Source organism: Macrobrachium rosenbergii, chromosome 13 (genome assembly GCF_040412425.1).
Source record: "Macrobrachium rosenbergii isolate ZJJX-2024 chromosome 13, ASM4041242v1, whole genome shotgun sequence".
NCBI classification, from domain to species: domain Eukaryota; kingdom Metazoa; phylum Arthropoda; class Malacostraca; order Decapoda; family Palaemonidae; genus Macrobrachium; species Macrobrachium rosenbergii.
Window position 1 is genome coordinate 21,970,104 of NC_089753.1, and position 15,461 is coordinate 21,985,564.

The window sequence follows — 15,461 nt, forward strand, 5'->3', positions numbered from 1 at the left end:
AGTAGTATCTTTTGACTAGGTTTTGTATTAATGCCTGGATTATTAAGGTAGCAATTCTAATTATTTTGCCAAAATGCCTGCTAACTTAAAGTCTTAAAATTTTTTTTGTATACATTATATATTTCCATTGGGGTGGAGGTATAGTGTTATATAGTAGTTGATTTCCTTTGCTCTTTATTTTGCATTTATCACAGTCACTAGTCTTGAGAAGCTGAATTTCCCTTGCAGGTGGAGCCACTGTGTGCAGGGGAAGGCATTAGAGGTGATATTCTGTGTGAGCCTACTCCCAGGTCAGAAACACAATCTACACACCTGCCCGTATTGTAGTTACACGAGCAAAAGAACCACCCATATGCGAGATCATATCAATTCTCACATTGGAAATAGACCATTTAGTTGTGGGTTTTGCTCTTTGACATTTACCCAGAAGTCTACTCTGAAATCTCACATTCGATTGCATACTGGGGAGAAACCATTTGCTTGTCCTTACTGTCCGTACCGTGCCACCCAGAAAACTCATGTGACAACACACATCATTGGGAGACACAAAGACAAAATGTCTATCTAGATAAATGATTGCCAGAAACAGTAATGGGAGTGGATAATGTTTCCTGTGTAAATATGAAAGTCTGGATATGTTTTTGTATTGGATCAATGCTAAAGTGTAAGTTTCAGAAACCTGGATAAATAGAGAGGGTTGGAGTCAAAAAGGGCATCTGAAGAAGATTGCTAATGTGTAAGTAAAGACAAAATAGATGATAGAAAGTTTTGTTTTAAATTCAGTTAAATAATTGACTCAAGTGTTTGACCGAAGCTTCGGCATTAAGAAAATAAAAATTGCTTTGCACTTTAGGATTAATGAAATATTTTGTTGTTTAATTTAGTTGTTAAGCAATTACAATATTTGAGCTCTCTTCGGTGTAATGCTGTTTTTGCAAAAAGTTGCTCTTTTTGGTATTGAGCTTGCCTCTCTTAATGTCTCTGTTCTGTCATATGGAGCATTTTTTTTTTTCCCCCTTTTTGATCAGCATAGTCCCACATCATTATAGTTAGTGAAAGGCATGTTCTTAATTTTGTTCTGTGAACAGAACACTATTTTTGGTATGATTTTATTTTTGTCATCATTTATTATATCTCTGTTCACAATGGAGAGTCTTTATTGCTCATCTTATTCTTCAGACTCTTACTGTGAATACCTGATAGTTTTAAAGACAGAGCATCAAATTTTGAGACACACGAGGACCATGATAGGGAAATGAGAGAAGTAAAGCACCATCAGTCATTACACTGCCCCTTACAAGATGAAAAAATGTTAGCATTGCCCTTCAGACCAGCACGAACCACTGAATGGATTGCTTTAGAGAATTTTGTCAACACGCTTTTAAGTTGAGATTTATTGGGCTTGAGTGAGAAGGTTTTTGTTTTTCTAGTAATTCAGCTTGTATATACTGCAGTTCAAAAAGCTTTTTTTATATTAGAGAGTATACTATAGATATTTCCGTGAGAGTTCTTATCTCCCTCTCTTAAGCAGCTCTCAGTATATTGTTGTGTTCTTTGCTGATCATTGATCTTTGGAGTTTGTGGTATTGTAGTTGTTTCCATTTTTTTCTTCATGTACAAATTCAAGAACATGGCAGCCATTATATTACTGTGTTAGGGGTCTTGCACTGAATTTGTTTCAGTAACTGCAGTCTCCTGTGCTGTGTTTGTTTTAGCTGTAATTACACCATTCAGGCTAGCTGTGAATTTAAATGACATTATTGCTAGTGCCATACAATAGTGAGGGTAATGCTTTTTGTTAGTCTTTTCATGCTTTGGCTAGGTGGAGGCTTGAAAGCAAATTTGATCGTTTGTGTTCCAGTAGTAAAGTACAAGTGAACAGCTTTGGGGTTGGGACAGTTGCATCAGAAATTGAGGAGCAAGTCATCAACAAGCAAGTTCATGTTTATTTTCTCCTTTATTAACACTGGAATTTCTGTCTAAGAAATACTTTTGCATTCTTAGTTTTTGTTTTAAAAGATATACCTGCATATGTCAGTTTATTGCATGTATAAAGGTCAGTTGCACAAAAAGCATGGGTTATTTTTCAATGCAGTTTTTTTTTAAGTACATTAATGATATGGTTTTATCATTTGTTCCTTATGGTGAATGGTGTTGTCCCATTATGTCATATGAGGGAATTTACTTTTTTTTTATGTCTGACAAGTTATGTAATAAAGTTCCTGTGAGGGAAATGGAGCAATTCCATACATTTAAGTTAGTCTGTTTATTAAGGGTAGAATAGTGTTATTGGTGATGTATCGAGGTTCATTCGTGTTTGACATAACTCTTGGTGTCGAGAAAATAAAGATTAAATAATTTTTTAAGTCTTAATGGGAAATTTTTTTTTTTTTTTTTTTCTTTTTCTAGAAAAAACCAAATTTATACTACCCACTTTGTAAAAGTAAAAATTCCTCTGCAGGTGGAGCCACTATTCGGTCTAGCAGGAGACATGAGCGATGGTAGTGACAAAATGACCGAATCTGCAAGGAGTGCCCCAGGCAGCCAGCTTTCTTTGGCATCAGATTCTAGCATGACCTCCCTTTCCGCAGAATTCGGTCATCTAGCTGCTGTCCGCAAGACTGTTCATGGAAGGAACCATTCATTCTTGTCCTTACTGCAACCATGTTTCCTCTCACACTGACCAGATGAAGGAGCACATCAACACACACACGGGGAACAGACCTCATAGATGCCCATACTGCCAAGCCAGTTTTACCCACAAAAACACTCTAAGAACTCATGTTCGCCTTCACACCGGAGAAAAACCCTTCGTATGTCCAGTTTGTCCTTACCGGTCGGTTCAGAGAACTCCTCTTAAAAACCACATATTATTGAAACATCCTCAGTATAAGTTATAAGTATTGTTTGGTTTGGAAGGACTTTATCATCTATATTCACTGTAGATAATTTAATTCCAAATCTGTAAGAAATAGTTACTGTGTGGCTCATGAAATTCATAGTACTGCACAACATTTCAGTACTGTATAATGCCTCTGCAGTTCATATGAATTATATATTTATGAATCATTGTAATATATGGTCTTGTAACTACGTACTGTAGTTCTTTTGTTGATTTTACTTAATAAAAATGTAATTATACCTCTTCTTTTAGTGTCCTGGAATTATACTGAGTTGGCTTCTCGTACAGTATTGTTGTTTTCAAACAAATTAAGTGGGCATATGAGTGACATGAAAAGGAGAATACAGCAAAGAACATAACCATAGTACAGTATAGTAAAGAACAAAACCATAACATAACCACACAAAGTCCGAGAAACCAAGACGAGGGTTCTTGGTTGAAGCTCCGTGAAGTATTTGTATGTTTATTATGGTGTACCTCTCTCGGGAAATCATCATACCAGGGTTTATCTCGAGTCCATGTTTGGGTTGTCATTTTTTTTAGTAGCATGGAGAAACACAGTAAGGCAAGGTGCTGAGGAGCATACAGTATAAGGAGGGTCTGGTCATGTGTGTGGGTGCTTCTTCCTTCTGATATAGCATTTCGTGGAACTGAGGCATCTTATGATTATGTAATGGGATTGTATTAAAAACTGGAAAAAAAATTGTTCACTTCCCTGAGGAGAGGCCCATCAGTAATGATTTCAAATTCCATTATTTCCCAGTTGATACAAGAGCTTAGTTGCATAGTTTTTAAAATTACTGCAATGGAAACATAGTGGTCAAGTTAATACAGTACTCCTGTTTGGTGCTGTGATTGAAGGTACCAATTAATTAACAGTTTTGTTGCTTAAATACGTCTGAACTAGATCCAGTATTGTAAAATAAATGGGAGTGGATTCCTTTATCAAGAGAAGATATTCAAGAGAGCCAGTCCAGAGCTGATGAGCTGTGCATATCAGGAACTATAGATACAAGCCAGTCTGTGTGCTTGGTAGTGCTGTACCATTAGATAAAGGCAGGCTAATTAAACTACTGGAATGAAGACCTCTGACTTAGACTTAATTTGAGAAAGCTTCTTAGAAAATCACAAAGTTCTTAGGTGTATGATACTGTAGGTAAAGAAAGTGAGTCCAATTAATGGAGACCTACCTTACATGTCATTTTATCAAGATGAATTGAAGTTTGGGGTTGTGAACAACGGACAGCACAAAGTAGCAAAGTATGGCAGGCGAATATGCTTAATGCAACCCTTTCAGATTCACGTGACAAAATTCTGCCATCCTGTTCTCATCCACTTAAGCTCTGACAACGTAGAATTTCATTGGCCATAGAAAAGTTCGAGTACAGCATCCTCTATGATGTACACAGTTTCGCTAGAAAGGGAAAAACTTGGAAATAAACCCTCCAAGTGAATTGTTATTAAGATGTGACGGGCAAAATTGCTAGTGGCTGAAATCTAAAAGGGTTAATTTTCACAACAGGCTAAAGTGGGAAGCTGATGTATATATGAAAGAATACTGTAAAAGCAAAAGTACTATGAAATAGAGAAATCAATTCAAGCAGATGAGGTATAGGTCAGCTACCCTGTATTATAGTACTAAACCTTGTGAACAAGGGTAAGGGTCCCAGAACCCTCCAAATTATGTGCTTTTTCTTGAATGATTGCCATGACCTTAAATGCCATAAGCTATACTATAATCTGACATAGCTTACTGTAGGCTTTACTTAAATTAGTCTGTATCTCAGTAATTAACAGTTTTTTGTGCTCTACCTCATGATGAATTGAATGTGCTTATAAATTATGAAAAGCTTTTAAAAAACTATATAAATCAAGTACAGTGTCTAGTTATGGCGCCGTTAATGGTGCTTACAAGAAGAATAGGTATCCAGTTACGGCACCGTTAATGGCGCTTACAACAAGAATAGGTATCTAGTTTCTGCACCGTTAATGGCGCTTACAACAAGAATAGGTATCTAGTTTCTGCACCGTTAATGGCGCTTACAAGAATAGGTATCTAGTTACGGCACCGTAAATGGCGCTTACAACAAGAATAGGTATCTAGTTTCGGCACCGTAAATGGCACTTACAACAAGAATAGGTATCTAGTTATGGCACCGTAAATGGCGCTTACAACAAGAATAGGTATCTAGTTATGGCACCGTAAATGGCGCTTACAACAAGAATAGGTATCTAGTTACGGCACTGTTAATGGCACTTACAAGAAGAATAGGTATCCAGTTACGGTACCGTTAATGGTGCTTACAACAAGAATAGGTATATAGTTATTGTGCTGTTAATGGCACTTACAACAAGAATAGACATATAGTTAACGCCCCATAAGCGACGTTAACGGTGCTTACGGTGCCTATTAAATAATACACACTGACTTAAGGCACGCCACTGGAACGGATCCCCCCCCCATAAGTCGGGGACCGCCTGTCTGTTTTGAGAGACTGACTAATAAACTAATACTTTCTTAAATGCAGATAAATTATGATATCCATTGCAAATGAACATGCCCTTGGGTTTTAGCTGAACACTTAAAACAGAGTTAATTTACTTTCATTGCGCATGAATTTTTTTCCATGATGTAATGCTGGTTTTTGTCTCATTTGAAACAGAATAGTTGTACTTTCTTATATTTGTTTAAAAACAAAAAACAAAATTATACATTGAGGAAAATGCTTTAGACAGAAATGCCTTTACCTATGGTCAGTAAATACAAAAACTCATGGAGATTTGTACACTTTTTGCACAGAAAAAGTACAGTGAATTCGATTTTTAAAGACAAATCATTGCTATTTATTCCTTTTATTGCATTGTTTTTATTCAAGTTGATGTTCAGCACACAGTAAAGAGGGGAAAGAGATTTTTCTCTTTTCTACACTTTAGAGACGATGCATTATTAAAATTTTTACCTTGCCAGAACAGTAATATTAATTGTTTTGAACAATGTGAGTTCTAGCTGGAGTTATTTGTAAACAGATTGGTGCAATTCTATTTGCACGTAAATTTTTATGTTCCATATGTTTGTAAAACACCTGGCAATATTAAATGTTTTCAAATGTAGCAATATTAGAGCAGTTAGGTGGAAGCTTAGTTGGCAGCTTTGTATGAGAGAATTTCTTCCAGTTATATTTTTTCTGTCTCATTTTCTGTCAACAAGATTTCTCTTAAAGTGCTGTAATATATTGTATTGCCCCTTTTTATTGCACAAATAATACTCAGCAATGGTAACGCCAGTAAGTGTTATGTTACAGGACTGATTATAAAATATTCAGAGAGCTGTAATTTAATAAATGAAATCTGAACCTTATCGTTAGTAAATGTCAAAATCTTCAGGCCAGCCCTGTTAGAGCTAAATAAATTAGGTTTGTGGCCTAGAGGGAAGAAGTTAAGTATACCTTAGTTTTACCAGACCACTGAGCAGACTTAATAATAATAATAGGACAGGCACTCCCCGGTTAACGGCAGGGGTTCCATTCCTGACAGCGTGATGATAACTGAAAATCATCAATATCTGGTTTATCGGTGCCGATAACCGGGATCGGCACCAGTAACCAGAGATCGGAGCACATTGGCACCAAAAATCCAGTTATCATCATCGCTAGACAAGTGCCGTAAAACTGGATCGCCGATAACCGGGGACTGCCTGTAATAATAATAACAATAATAATATATACAGCATAAGTATGTCTGTTGACTTTCACAAGAACAGTGATAACTTGTAATACATTATGGTAGACTTTTAGTGAAGACATGAGTGTGATTGTATGAATGGCTTGGGAAATAGTAGTTGAAGAATTTATGTAGTTTTCTTTTTGTAATTGTAAACTAAGAGAATTACATTTATCTTTAAAGAAGTGTTACACTCAAGGGTTTGCATGTGAGCAATTGCTAATAGTTAGCATTTTCTGTGATAATTTATATTTTTTTCTGAATGTTTGCCAAAATATTTGAAGCGGATTTGCAAACATTGTAACAGACTAAAACGAACGATGATCGACTAGGCATCAGGTTCAGTCTTTAAAGACCCTGGCGGTGGGTTATTATGAAGAGTTGAGAATGTCAAAGCACAACTGCACAGCATATAAGTGCTCAATCATCTGTCCTCACACTGTGATCTTGTGACTGTGTAGAGCACTATGGAAGTGGAAACAAGTGAATGGCCTTTAAAACTAATTTTCAGATGCATTTGTGGTAATGTGAAAGAGAAGTTATAATGTACTTGCCTCCTTTACCTTTATATGTCATCAGTTTGCCCATCTTGATCTATAAAGGTTGAATACTTTTCCATGGAAAGTTTTTCATCATTCCTCCATTAGTGTTTATGATAGGGCTTCATCTTAAGGATAAATGAATCATATAAGGACATGATTAAACCAACTTCATCTACAGGTAAATGAGGATGAAGAACGAGTGTCTCCTGATGATGGAATCTCCTACGCCCCTGCAAGAGCAGAGTGGCTTATTAGCCATAGTGCCTTATGTCTACCATCATCTGATGTGATGCCTCAGATTGCACCCACGATGTCAGCCCCTTCCACTTCCATTGACGCTGGGAATCTTCCCTCGTTGAATAGGCGTGCCACGGTTGCTGATAGACGTTATTCGTGTTCTTATTGTAGTTTCCGCACAACGAGAAACAGTCTCTTAAAAGAACACATCAACACGCACACTGGGGAGAGACCCTTCGCCTGTCCGTACTGTCCTTACAGCTCTTCCCATAGGACAACTCTGACTGCACACATCAAGACTCATACTGGAGAAAAACCATTTGCATGCCCGTTATGCCCATATCGAGCCATTCAGAAGTCATCGTTGAACTCCCACATGCATAAACATAGGCGTCATGTAGACATTCTCAAAAAATAACTGAATTTGGTGAGGTATATATCAATTATCCAAGGGTTTTCTTAATAACAGTTTTTTGTTCCTCAAAGGAGTCAAGTGTGTTTTTTATATATATATATATATATATATATATATATATATATATATATATATATATATATATATATATATATATATGAAGAGGTGCCTTTTATTAATTTATAGTGTTATTTGTTACTTCTGAGGTTAACATGGCAAGTTTTCAAGAAATGTGCTCATTTAGTTACAGTAATTGGATTTAATGGTTAGATAAATGTAGATTTTAAAAAGCTGTACTGTACCCATTGTGAATGCTGCATGTTAGTTATAGTTTAGTTTTCTGAACTGTGAGTATTTAGTTGCAAAGCATACACCCTTAATTGTAAGAGATTTAGAATTCATTATTCCATGACTTGCCTGATTTTAGTGTATTTTGATTATTTCATCCTGCAGCATTTAAAAAAAAAAAAAAAGAGTTGAAGGAACTTGTGTTTAAGTCACCTTTTATTTCTTTGTGAGATATAAAAAAAGAGTAAGATCACAAACCTCCTCCTCAGGTGGATCGAGAGATGGTTAATAATCAGTGGACTGCCGATGGGAGGAGATCAACAGAGGAAAGCCTGAGAGGGGATGCTGCTGCTGTCTCATCTGCTGCTGCATCTAGTAAACTGCATCAGTGTCCACATTGCTCTTACAGCACTCCAGATTCCAATAGGCTGAAGAGGCACACTTTGAAACACACAGGCGAAAGGCCCTTCTCTTGCCCATATTGCTCTTACCGGGCAGCCCGCAAGGAAGTTCTGAAAGATCATATCAACGGCCACACTGGAGAACGACCCCATGGGTGCCCTTACTGCCCGTACACGGCTGCCAGACGAAGCAATCTAGTTGTTCATATTCGCATGCACACAGGGGAGAAACCATATTCTTGCACATACTGTTCTTACCAAACTACGCGGAAATCTACTCTAAATGCTCACTTGCAGATTCACAAAAATGCCAGTTAAATACATGATAGTGCTCTATGATGGAATAGTCTTTTACTCAAAACCTGTAGGTGTTATAGATTTCTCAAGAATATTTTTTTCTAGTGGTAGGAAATAGCAAATTATTTTGATACAGGTCTTTATTGAGTTAGGTACAAAGATGTCAACGTAGGAATTGATTAGCTCCTTGTTGTTTGGTGTTTAATATGAAAGTTTTGCTTAAAGGACTCATTCCCAATTATGATCTCATTAATGATGTAGCATGTAGTGGATGTTATAAGTCAATAGTTTTCTTGGTCACAGCGAATTTGTATAGGAAGTTAACTAATAATTAGTACCTGTATTGTATTATTAACTAAATAAAGACATACTTCATAATGCTGACACAAAAATATGATATTGTGATAGATAGTTGTGTATTGTCACAAATTTGAATGCTATTATGTTTAAGCTTGGCTAACAGTAGATTAAAGGTCTAAATCAAATTTCTTGTTTTGTTTTGAACAGAACCTTGTTTTTGTTCTTATGAAACCCCAAAAATCATAATTTTTTTTTTTTTTTTTTTTTTTTTTTCATATAACTATAATAATTACAGTCGCTGTATAACTGTAACAACTTGAAACATGAGTAAAGTTTCTCTCACTGAAGACTTAGGGTTCCTTTTTTTTTTTTTTATGGTCATGAAGTCTTGTGAAGTAGTATGATAAGAGACTTTTAAGGTTGCAGACTTTCTGATCAGTGAATTTTGTGTGTCTGAATGTTGCTTTCAGAATATTATTGGTTATTCTTGTTGATGCATGATGAAAAGGGTGCTTCATTTCACACTAGCCCTTCGTTGTGGATAAATTCCTTTATAATACAGAATATAATTACACTTTTTTTTTTATATTTACAATGAGGTTTAGCTTCTATTATGGTTGCTTTTTGGAGGATAGGATTTAATATTGCCAGTGGTGAGATACTTATTACTGCAATAACTTTCCAGTGGTCAGATACTTATTACTGTAATAACTTTTACATTAACAGCTTTCATCAGTGACATTTTTTAAATGCAGTATTGCAGTGTAACGGGTTCCGTAAAGAAAATACTATCCTCACTTAATGCATTATCATCATCATTATCCATGCATTTGCAGAACTGTTATTACAATAAAAAAAAGTATAAATACAGCTCTATGTACACCATCTTTGCATTTGCTCAGTTGATGTAAATATGAAAAGTTACTGGTTGTTGTAAGCATTCAAAAAGTTTTAACATACTTGGGGTTGCTTAAATTAATGTGTTCACAGTATGTATAATGAAAGCATAAAGGGTGTCACAATTATTTTATATGGTCACTTTGCTTATACAGTATAGACTTTAGCCAGGTAACTCACACAGATGAATGAGCATAAAGGGGGTTTAGGGGAAGTAATGAAATTTATTAAGGAAAAATAAACCATTGAAAGTATTGTTTTGAGATTCCAGTGATGTCATCTGTAGCAGTTAAAAAAAATTAACCATATTTTGGCACCAGGTAATATTGGGATGGTGTCAGAAGAGTGTGTGGATGGGCTAACTATCTCCCATACAAGGAGAGGCTGTGTAAAGGGAAACAGATAATTATATTTGGTTTTGCCTAGTTTTCCTAATTCTCCATAGGTTTTTAAACTCAGTAACTCATAACTAGCAGTAATATAGATATATCATAAGGAAAAGACATTTACTTTACTGTACTTTTCTATGATGCAAAAAGAATGTTTAAATCTGTGTTATGTTTTGTATTATTAATTTATGATAAAGTTTCTGTTCTCAGATAACTTTAGCACATCATCCTGACTATGTATAGTGTAATTAAGCATTTTAAAAAGTATATGACCTAGATGGAATATGATTATTTGGGTTCAAAATGCCACCAAAATCAGCATTCCATCATGGAAAGCAAATTTACACCAAGCAGTAAAAAATTGAATATTAAGCTCATAAACAGTAAGCCAGAATATAAAAATAATTAAGCAAGATAAAAGACCTGAGTGCTTTCTTGCATGCTTCAATGATGAACTAAATAATAGATCAGTTTAACACAACCACTGATTTACATCCCTCAGTTATCAAGGGCCCAGGGCCAAAGTTTTGTTTTCCAGTGCCAGGTGATAATTCAAGCAAGTCAGAGTCTCATGTGTCTAAAAAGACCAGAGGGAATTGGATGGAAGGTTGTGGAGGTGGGACTGAAAGGAGATGGCAGAATAGTCACCCCCGGTTTTTGCAGTCGATGTGTACCACTACCCCCCGCAAATAGCTAAAATCCATGAATACTTAAAACTCCTCTAAAAACATTTAGAACTGCCAATTTTGATACTTCAAAACACCAAAAAACCCTCTAAAAATGCTTATACCTGAATATTGTAATATTTTGACCACATGATATGAAAATACAGTAATTTGTGAATATTTCTGTATGAAAAATACAGCGAATAGGCGAATTTTCCACAAATAATGTGTATACATTTTCCAATGAGAAATCCGCGAATTGCAAGACTGCGAATAGTGGGGGTCGACTATACCTTTATTAGTGTCAAAACTGCCCTGTGCAAGGTGCAGTGTACCGTAAGGACATGAGGTATTCAAAATGAACAAATATTTATTCATTCTGAATGTCTCGTGTCCTTATGGCACAAAGCCGAAAAGGTCACTGACTTGCAAAATAAGTGTCAACAGAATAGACGGGTAATTTGTAAGAAAAGAGAGAACAGAATAAAGAAAATAATGCATACAGGCTACTAAGCAACAAAAACATATGCATAACCAAAAACAACAAACCATGTAGAAAAACCATGGGAGTGGTGCAAAGTGTTTTACAGTTGTGTTAACTCTTCTCTGAAACTTATGAGCGTTCACTTCAACAATACTGCCATGAAAACCATTCTCCACTTTTACTGTGAAGGGTATGAAAGATGGGTGGCACTACAACAAAATGTGGATGCTAATGCCCTACAAAACAAGAAGTATACAGGCAGTCCCCGGTTATCAGTGGCCTCGGGTATCGGCAATCCAGTTTTACGGGTCTTGTCTAGCGACGACAATAACTGGATTTTGTAACGATAACTGGATTTTTGGCACCGATATGAGCCGATATCCAAAGGTTGGCGCTGATACCCACCTAACAGAGGGGCCAATCCCCACTTATCAGCGTTGATATTCATTGACTTCCAGTTATTGGCAATTTTCAGTCATCGTTACGCCATCGGGAACGGAACCCCCGCCGATGACCGGGGACTGCCTGTTCACTAGTTCTAGAAGTGCAGGAGTTAAAATCACCAGTGCCAGTTCCCTGTTGAAATGTTTCTTAGAGGGTAGTCTGTGACCATCTCTTGGAGAAAGCTTAACCATAATTATCAATGTTGGGAGCCAAAGGACACAGCCTCTTGAAAGAAAGTGACAGTAAACCCCCTGTATTCACGGAATTCTCTGTGGAATGTATCTACCCATTATTTGCGGAAATTTTGCCCATTCACGGTATTTTTCACTGAGAAATATTAACTAATTACTGTACTTTCATTTCATTTTCATGACTAGATGCACATTTGTGATAAAACTATTAAAATACTCAGGTATAAGCATTTTTTTTTTTTTTTTTTTTTTTTTTTTATGTGTGTTCCACAAACCCCGCGAATACAGGGGTTTGCTGTACTGGGAACTCATTGAAACCCAAGTAACGTGCATCCAGCAATCTTAGAACAAAAGAATTATGTTTTCTTGCAGTATGTAAGACATTCATTACAACCCTGTTGATCACATATTGCAGTTTTGCAGTGCAATGAAGTTGGTTGCACCAACTTGTTCCTATAAAATCCAGATGCCCCACTGCAAATTCCCACCCTTCTTATGATGTTACAGCTATTAGTCATTCTTCCATGTGACTCTATGAAATAAACAAGCAGGTGTGTCACTTCCAAGGTTGAACTGCCAGGTGATTTATACTATTGGGCCTTTATATTTTCATCACTCATTTAATTCTTTTTAGGTATTTTTCTTGGTTCCACTTTGTTTTGCTGAATTTACTACAGTTTTGTGCCTCGGGAATTCTGCACTTTTTTCCTTCTTCACATTACAGGCAGTCCCCGGTTGACAGTGGGGGTTGCGTTCTCGGCCAAGCGCCTCTAACCAAAAATCATCAATAATAGCACTGATAAACCTCTTAATGGCACTGTTAACTAGTTATTGGCGCTGATGGACCACTTACCAACGCCAATAAACCGCTTACTGGTGCTGAAAATTGCTTACTGGCACAAAAATCTGGTTGACGATATCGCTAGCCAAGCGCCGTTAACCGATGCTGCCGGTAAGCGGGAACTGCCAGCACTATGTTTTCCAACTTTTCCATGTTTTTGGGTACTAGAATGTACAAGTAGTTTTCTCAGAGCAGCTGTGAAATATATGCACTGGTTGAAATTCTGACTTCCAATAACCCTACCCTCTTTAAACCTCCATGATGCCACCAAAAAACTTTGGGTTCCATTCAGTTTTGTTTACTGCACTCACAGGGATAGAAAAGGTAGTACAGGCAGTCCCTGGTTATCAGTAGGGTTCCGTTCTGAGGGTGTGATGAAAACCGAAAATCGGCAATTATCTGGGCTTATCAGCGTCGAAAAGTGCCGATTTTCAGTTATCGGCGCCTCTGTTAGGTATGTATTGGCGCCAGTACCCAATTATTGGCACCAATAAGTGGAAATTGATGAATTTTGGAGCCAAAAATTTATGATTTTTGGCGCTAGACAAGCACCATAAAACCGGATTGCCATTAACCAGGGACTGCCTGTAAGGAGAAAGTAGATGGGGCCCGGATGAAACAAAGATCGCTAGGCTACTGGTTGATAAAACTATCCCATTAGAAGAGACCAAACTTATGGTGAATGGTGACCATATAAAGTCTGCACTACGTATTCTTCTTTATTGCCTATGTTTCCACTGGGAACTAACAAAGAAAACATAGGTTTTGAAAAGATGTGGTTGTAGAATAATAAGGTTCATAAAGTGGAAGGCATACGTGAAAACATTTATGATGAGGATAATGTGGTAACATGTAGGCATTTGTACTGAGGGTACTGCTTTGATACCAGCACTCTTCACCTCATTTCTCAGAATTGTACAGAATGGTCTGTTACTGGAACTCCATTAGGGGAAGTGTTTTGTGATATTGGACATGTGATCTGATAGCCAAGGTGCAACTCTTAGATATGGAAGATAGGAATGCCAGCTGTTAGGTAGTTTGAGAAAATTAAAATACTTTAATGTGTAAAGTTATATCTTTGTTGAGAATATATAAGTAAAATCTTTGTTGGTTTTGTCTTTGCAATGGTTATGTATATCCAGAGAGTGTAAATATTACTACAGGACTAAATTGGAATTAGGAAAATACATAATGGGAGTGGACTTATATCGTACTTAGGGAAAGGAAATAATAACAGAGTGGGACTAACAGAAAACCAAAAATTAAGATAGAGCTAGATCTTAAAATGTTAACAATTAAACTATTTAATCAAAATATACTTGCTCTTATTTTGAGGTACAAAACTATTGTGCTTCTTTGCAACATATATGGGCATTACACCCTTTGGAGTGTCAAGAATGTTTACTTAGTGGTCAGGTGAACTGCTAACAGTAGTATAATAAGAAAATGGCAGTACAAACATACATAATTCCTCAAAGTACTATATCTTTACTATTTTTTCTAGTGCAGAGAAACCTAAACTTACTTTTATATGAAAAGGGGTATTTTATTTTGTCTTCACATAATTAATGTTCATAATCACATGCGCTTGTGGTTGGTGAACGGCTTGGTTGTGCGAAGTTTTGCGTTTACTCTTCATTAGTAGAATCGTAACATTTGGGTTATTATAAACTTATACATCACAAAATATAAACTGCTCATCCTGAAGTTGTGTATTCAACTCTTGAAGGAAAAGCTAGAGCCTGCTCCAAGCAAGCTTTATTGTTCAATATATTGATTAAAATGAGTGTGAGGTTCCACCTGTACTGTATTCCATTCTTATAGGATTGGAGTTTCCTGAAATTCTGGTACTGTAGTTTGTTTAGTTTCAGTTAACTTTCGATTTTAAGCTTCATGTAGCTTTGAATTTTTCCAGTAAAATTCAGCCTCCTCTGCAGGTGATGCAGTCTGCTGAAGGCATGTTATCAGCGCAAGGGAGGCCACGGGATGGAATCAGCGCCAACATAGTTCGGCAGTACCCACTGTATGTACGTGACCAGGCAGTGGACAGTACAATGAGAACAAAACTGGAAAAGCGGTTTTCTTGTAGATTTTGCTCCTATAAGACAGTTGCAAGAGGCTTGCTTGAAAATCACATCCGCACTCACACAGGCGAAAGGCCTTATGCTTGTTCGTATTGCCCCTATACGTCAACACAAAAAACAAATCTGACTCGGCACATTAGAAAACACACTGGGGAGAAGCCGTATAAGTGCTCACTTTGCCCGTTTCAAGCTGCTCATAAGATAGCATTGCAGAAACATACGTTGACCCATGACAGATTGAGTACATCTAGCAGCACAAGTCCTTGGCGATTTGGTAACCAGTAAGTCGCCAAAGGAATACTGACGTGCAGGTAATGTCATTATCGTTGCAATTTTATCAGATAGTAAATTATGGGGAGGTCTG

The 15,461-nt window shown here is 36.7% G+C and overlaps 1 protein-coding gene across 28 annotated transcripts in view; it reads left to right on the forward strand.

Annotated features, from left to right (window-relative positions):
- The window catches only part of LOC136844994 (zinc finger and BTB domain-containing protein 14-like), a 256,025-nt gene that overhangs the window by 91,345 nt on the left and 149,219 nt on the right, over nt 1–15,461 (forward strand). For 2 of the 28 annotated variants that reach the window (XM_067114503.1, XM_067114504.1), the window contains exons 6-7: nt 7,343–7,833; nt 8,374–9,287. The exons of 23 other annotated variants lie outside the window; for them this stretch is intronic. In XM_067114503.1, coding sequence (XP_066970604.1) covers nt 7,343–7,819 — 477 coding nt within the window. In that variant the 3' untranslated portion in view covers nt 7,820–7,833; nt 8,374–9,287. Of the gene's footprint in view, nt 1–2,461; nt 3,142–7,342; nt 7,834–8,373; nt 9,288–14,950; nt 15,409–15,461 lie in introns of those variants that run through there. 3 more of the 28 variants (XM_067114510.1, XM_067114508.1, XM_067114550.1) reach the window with 3 other exon arrangements.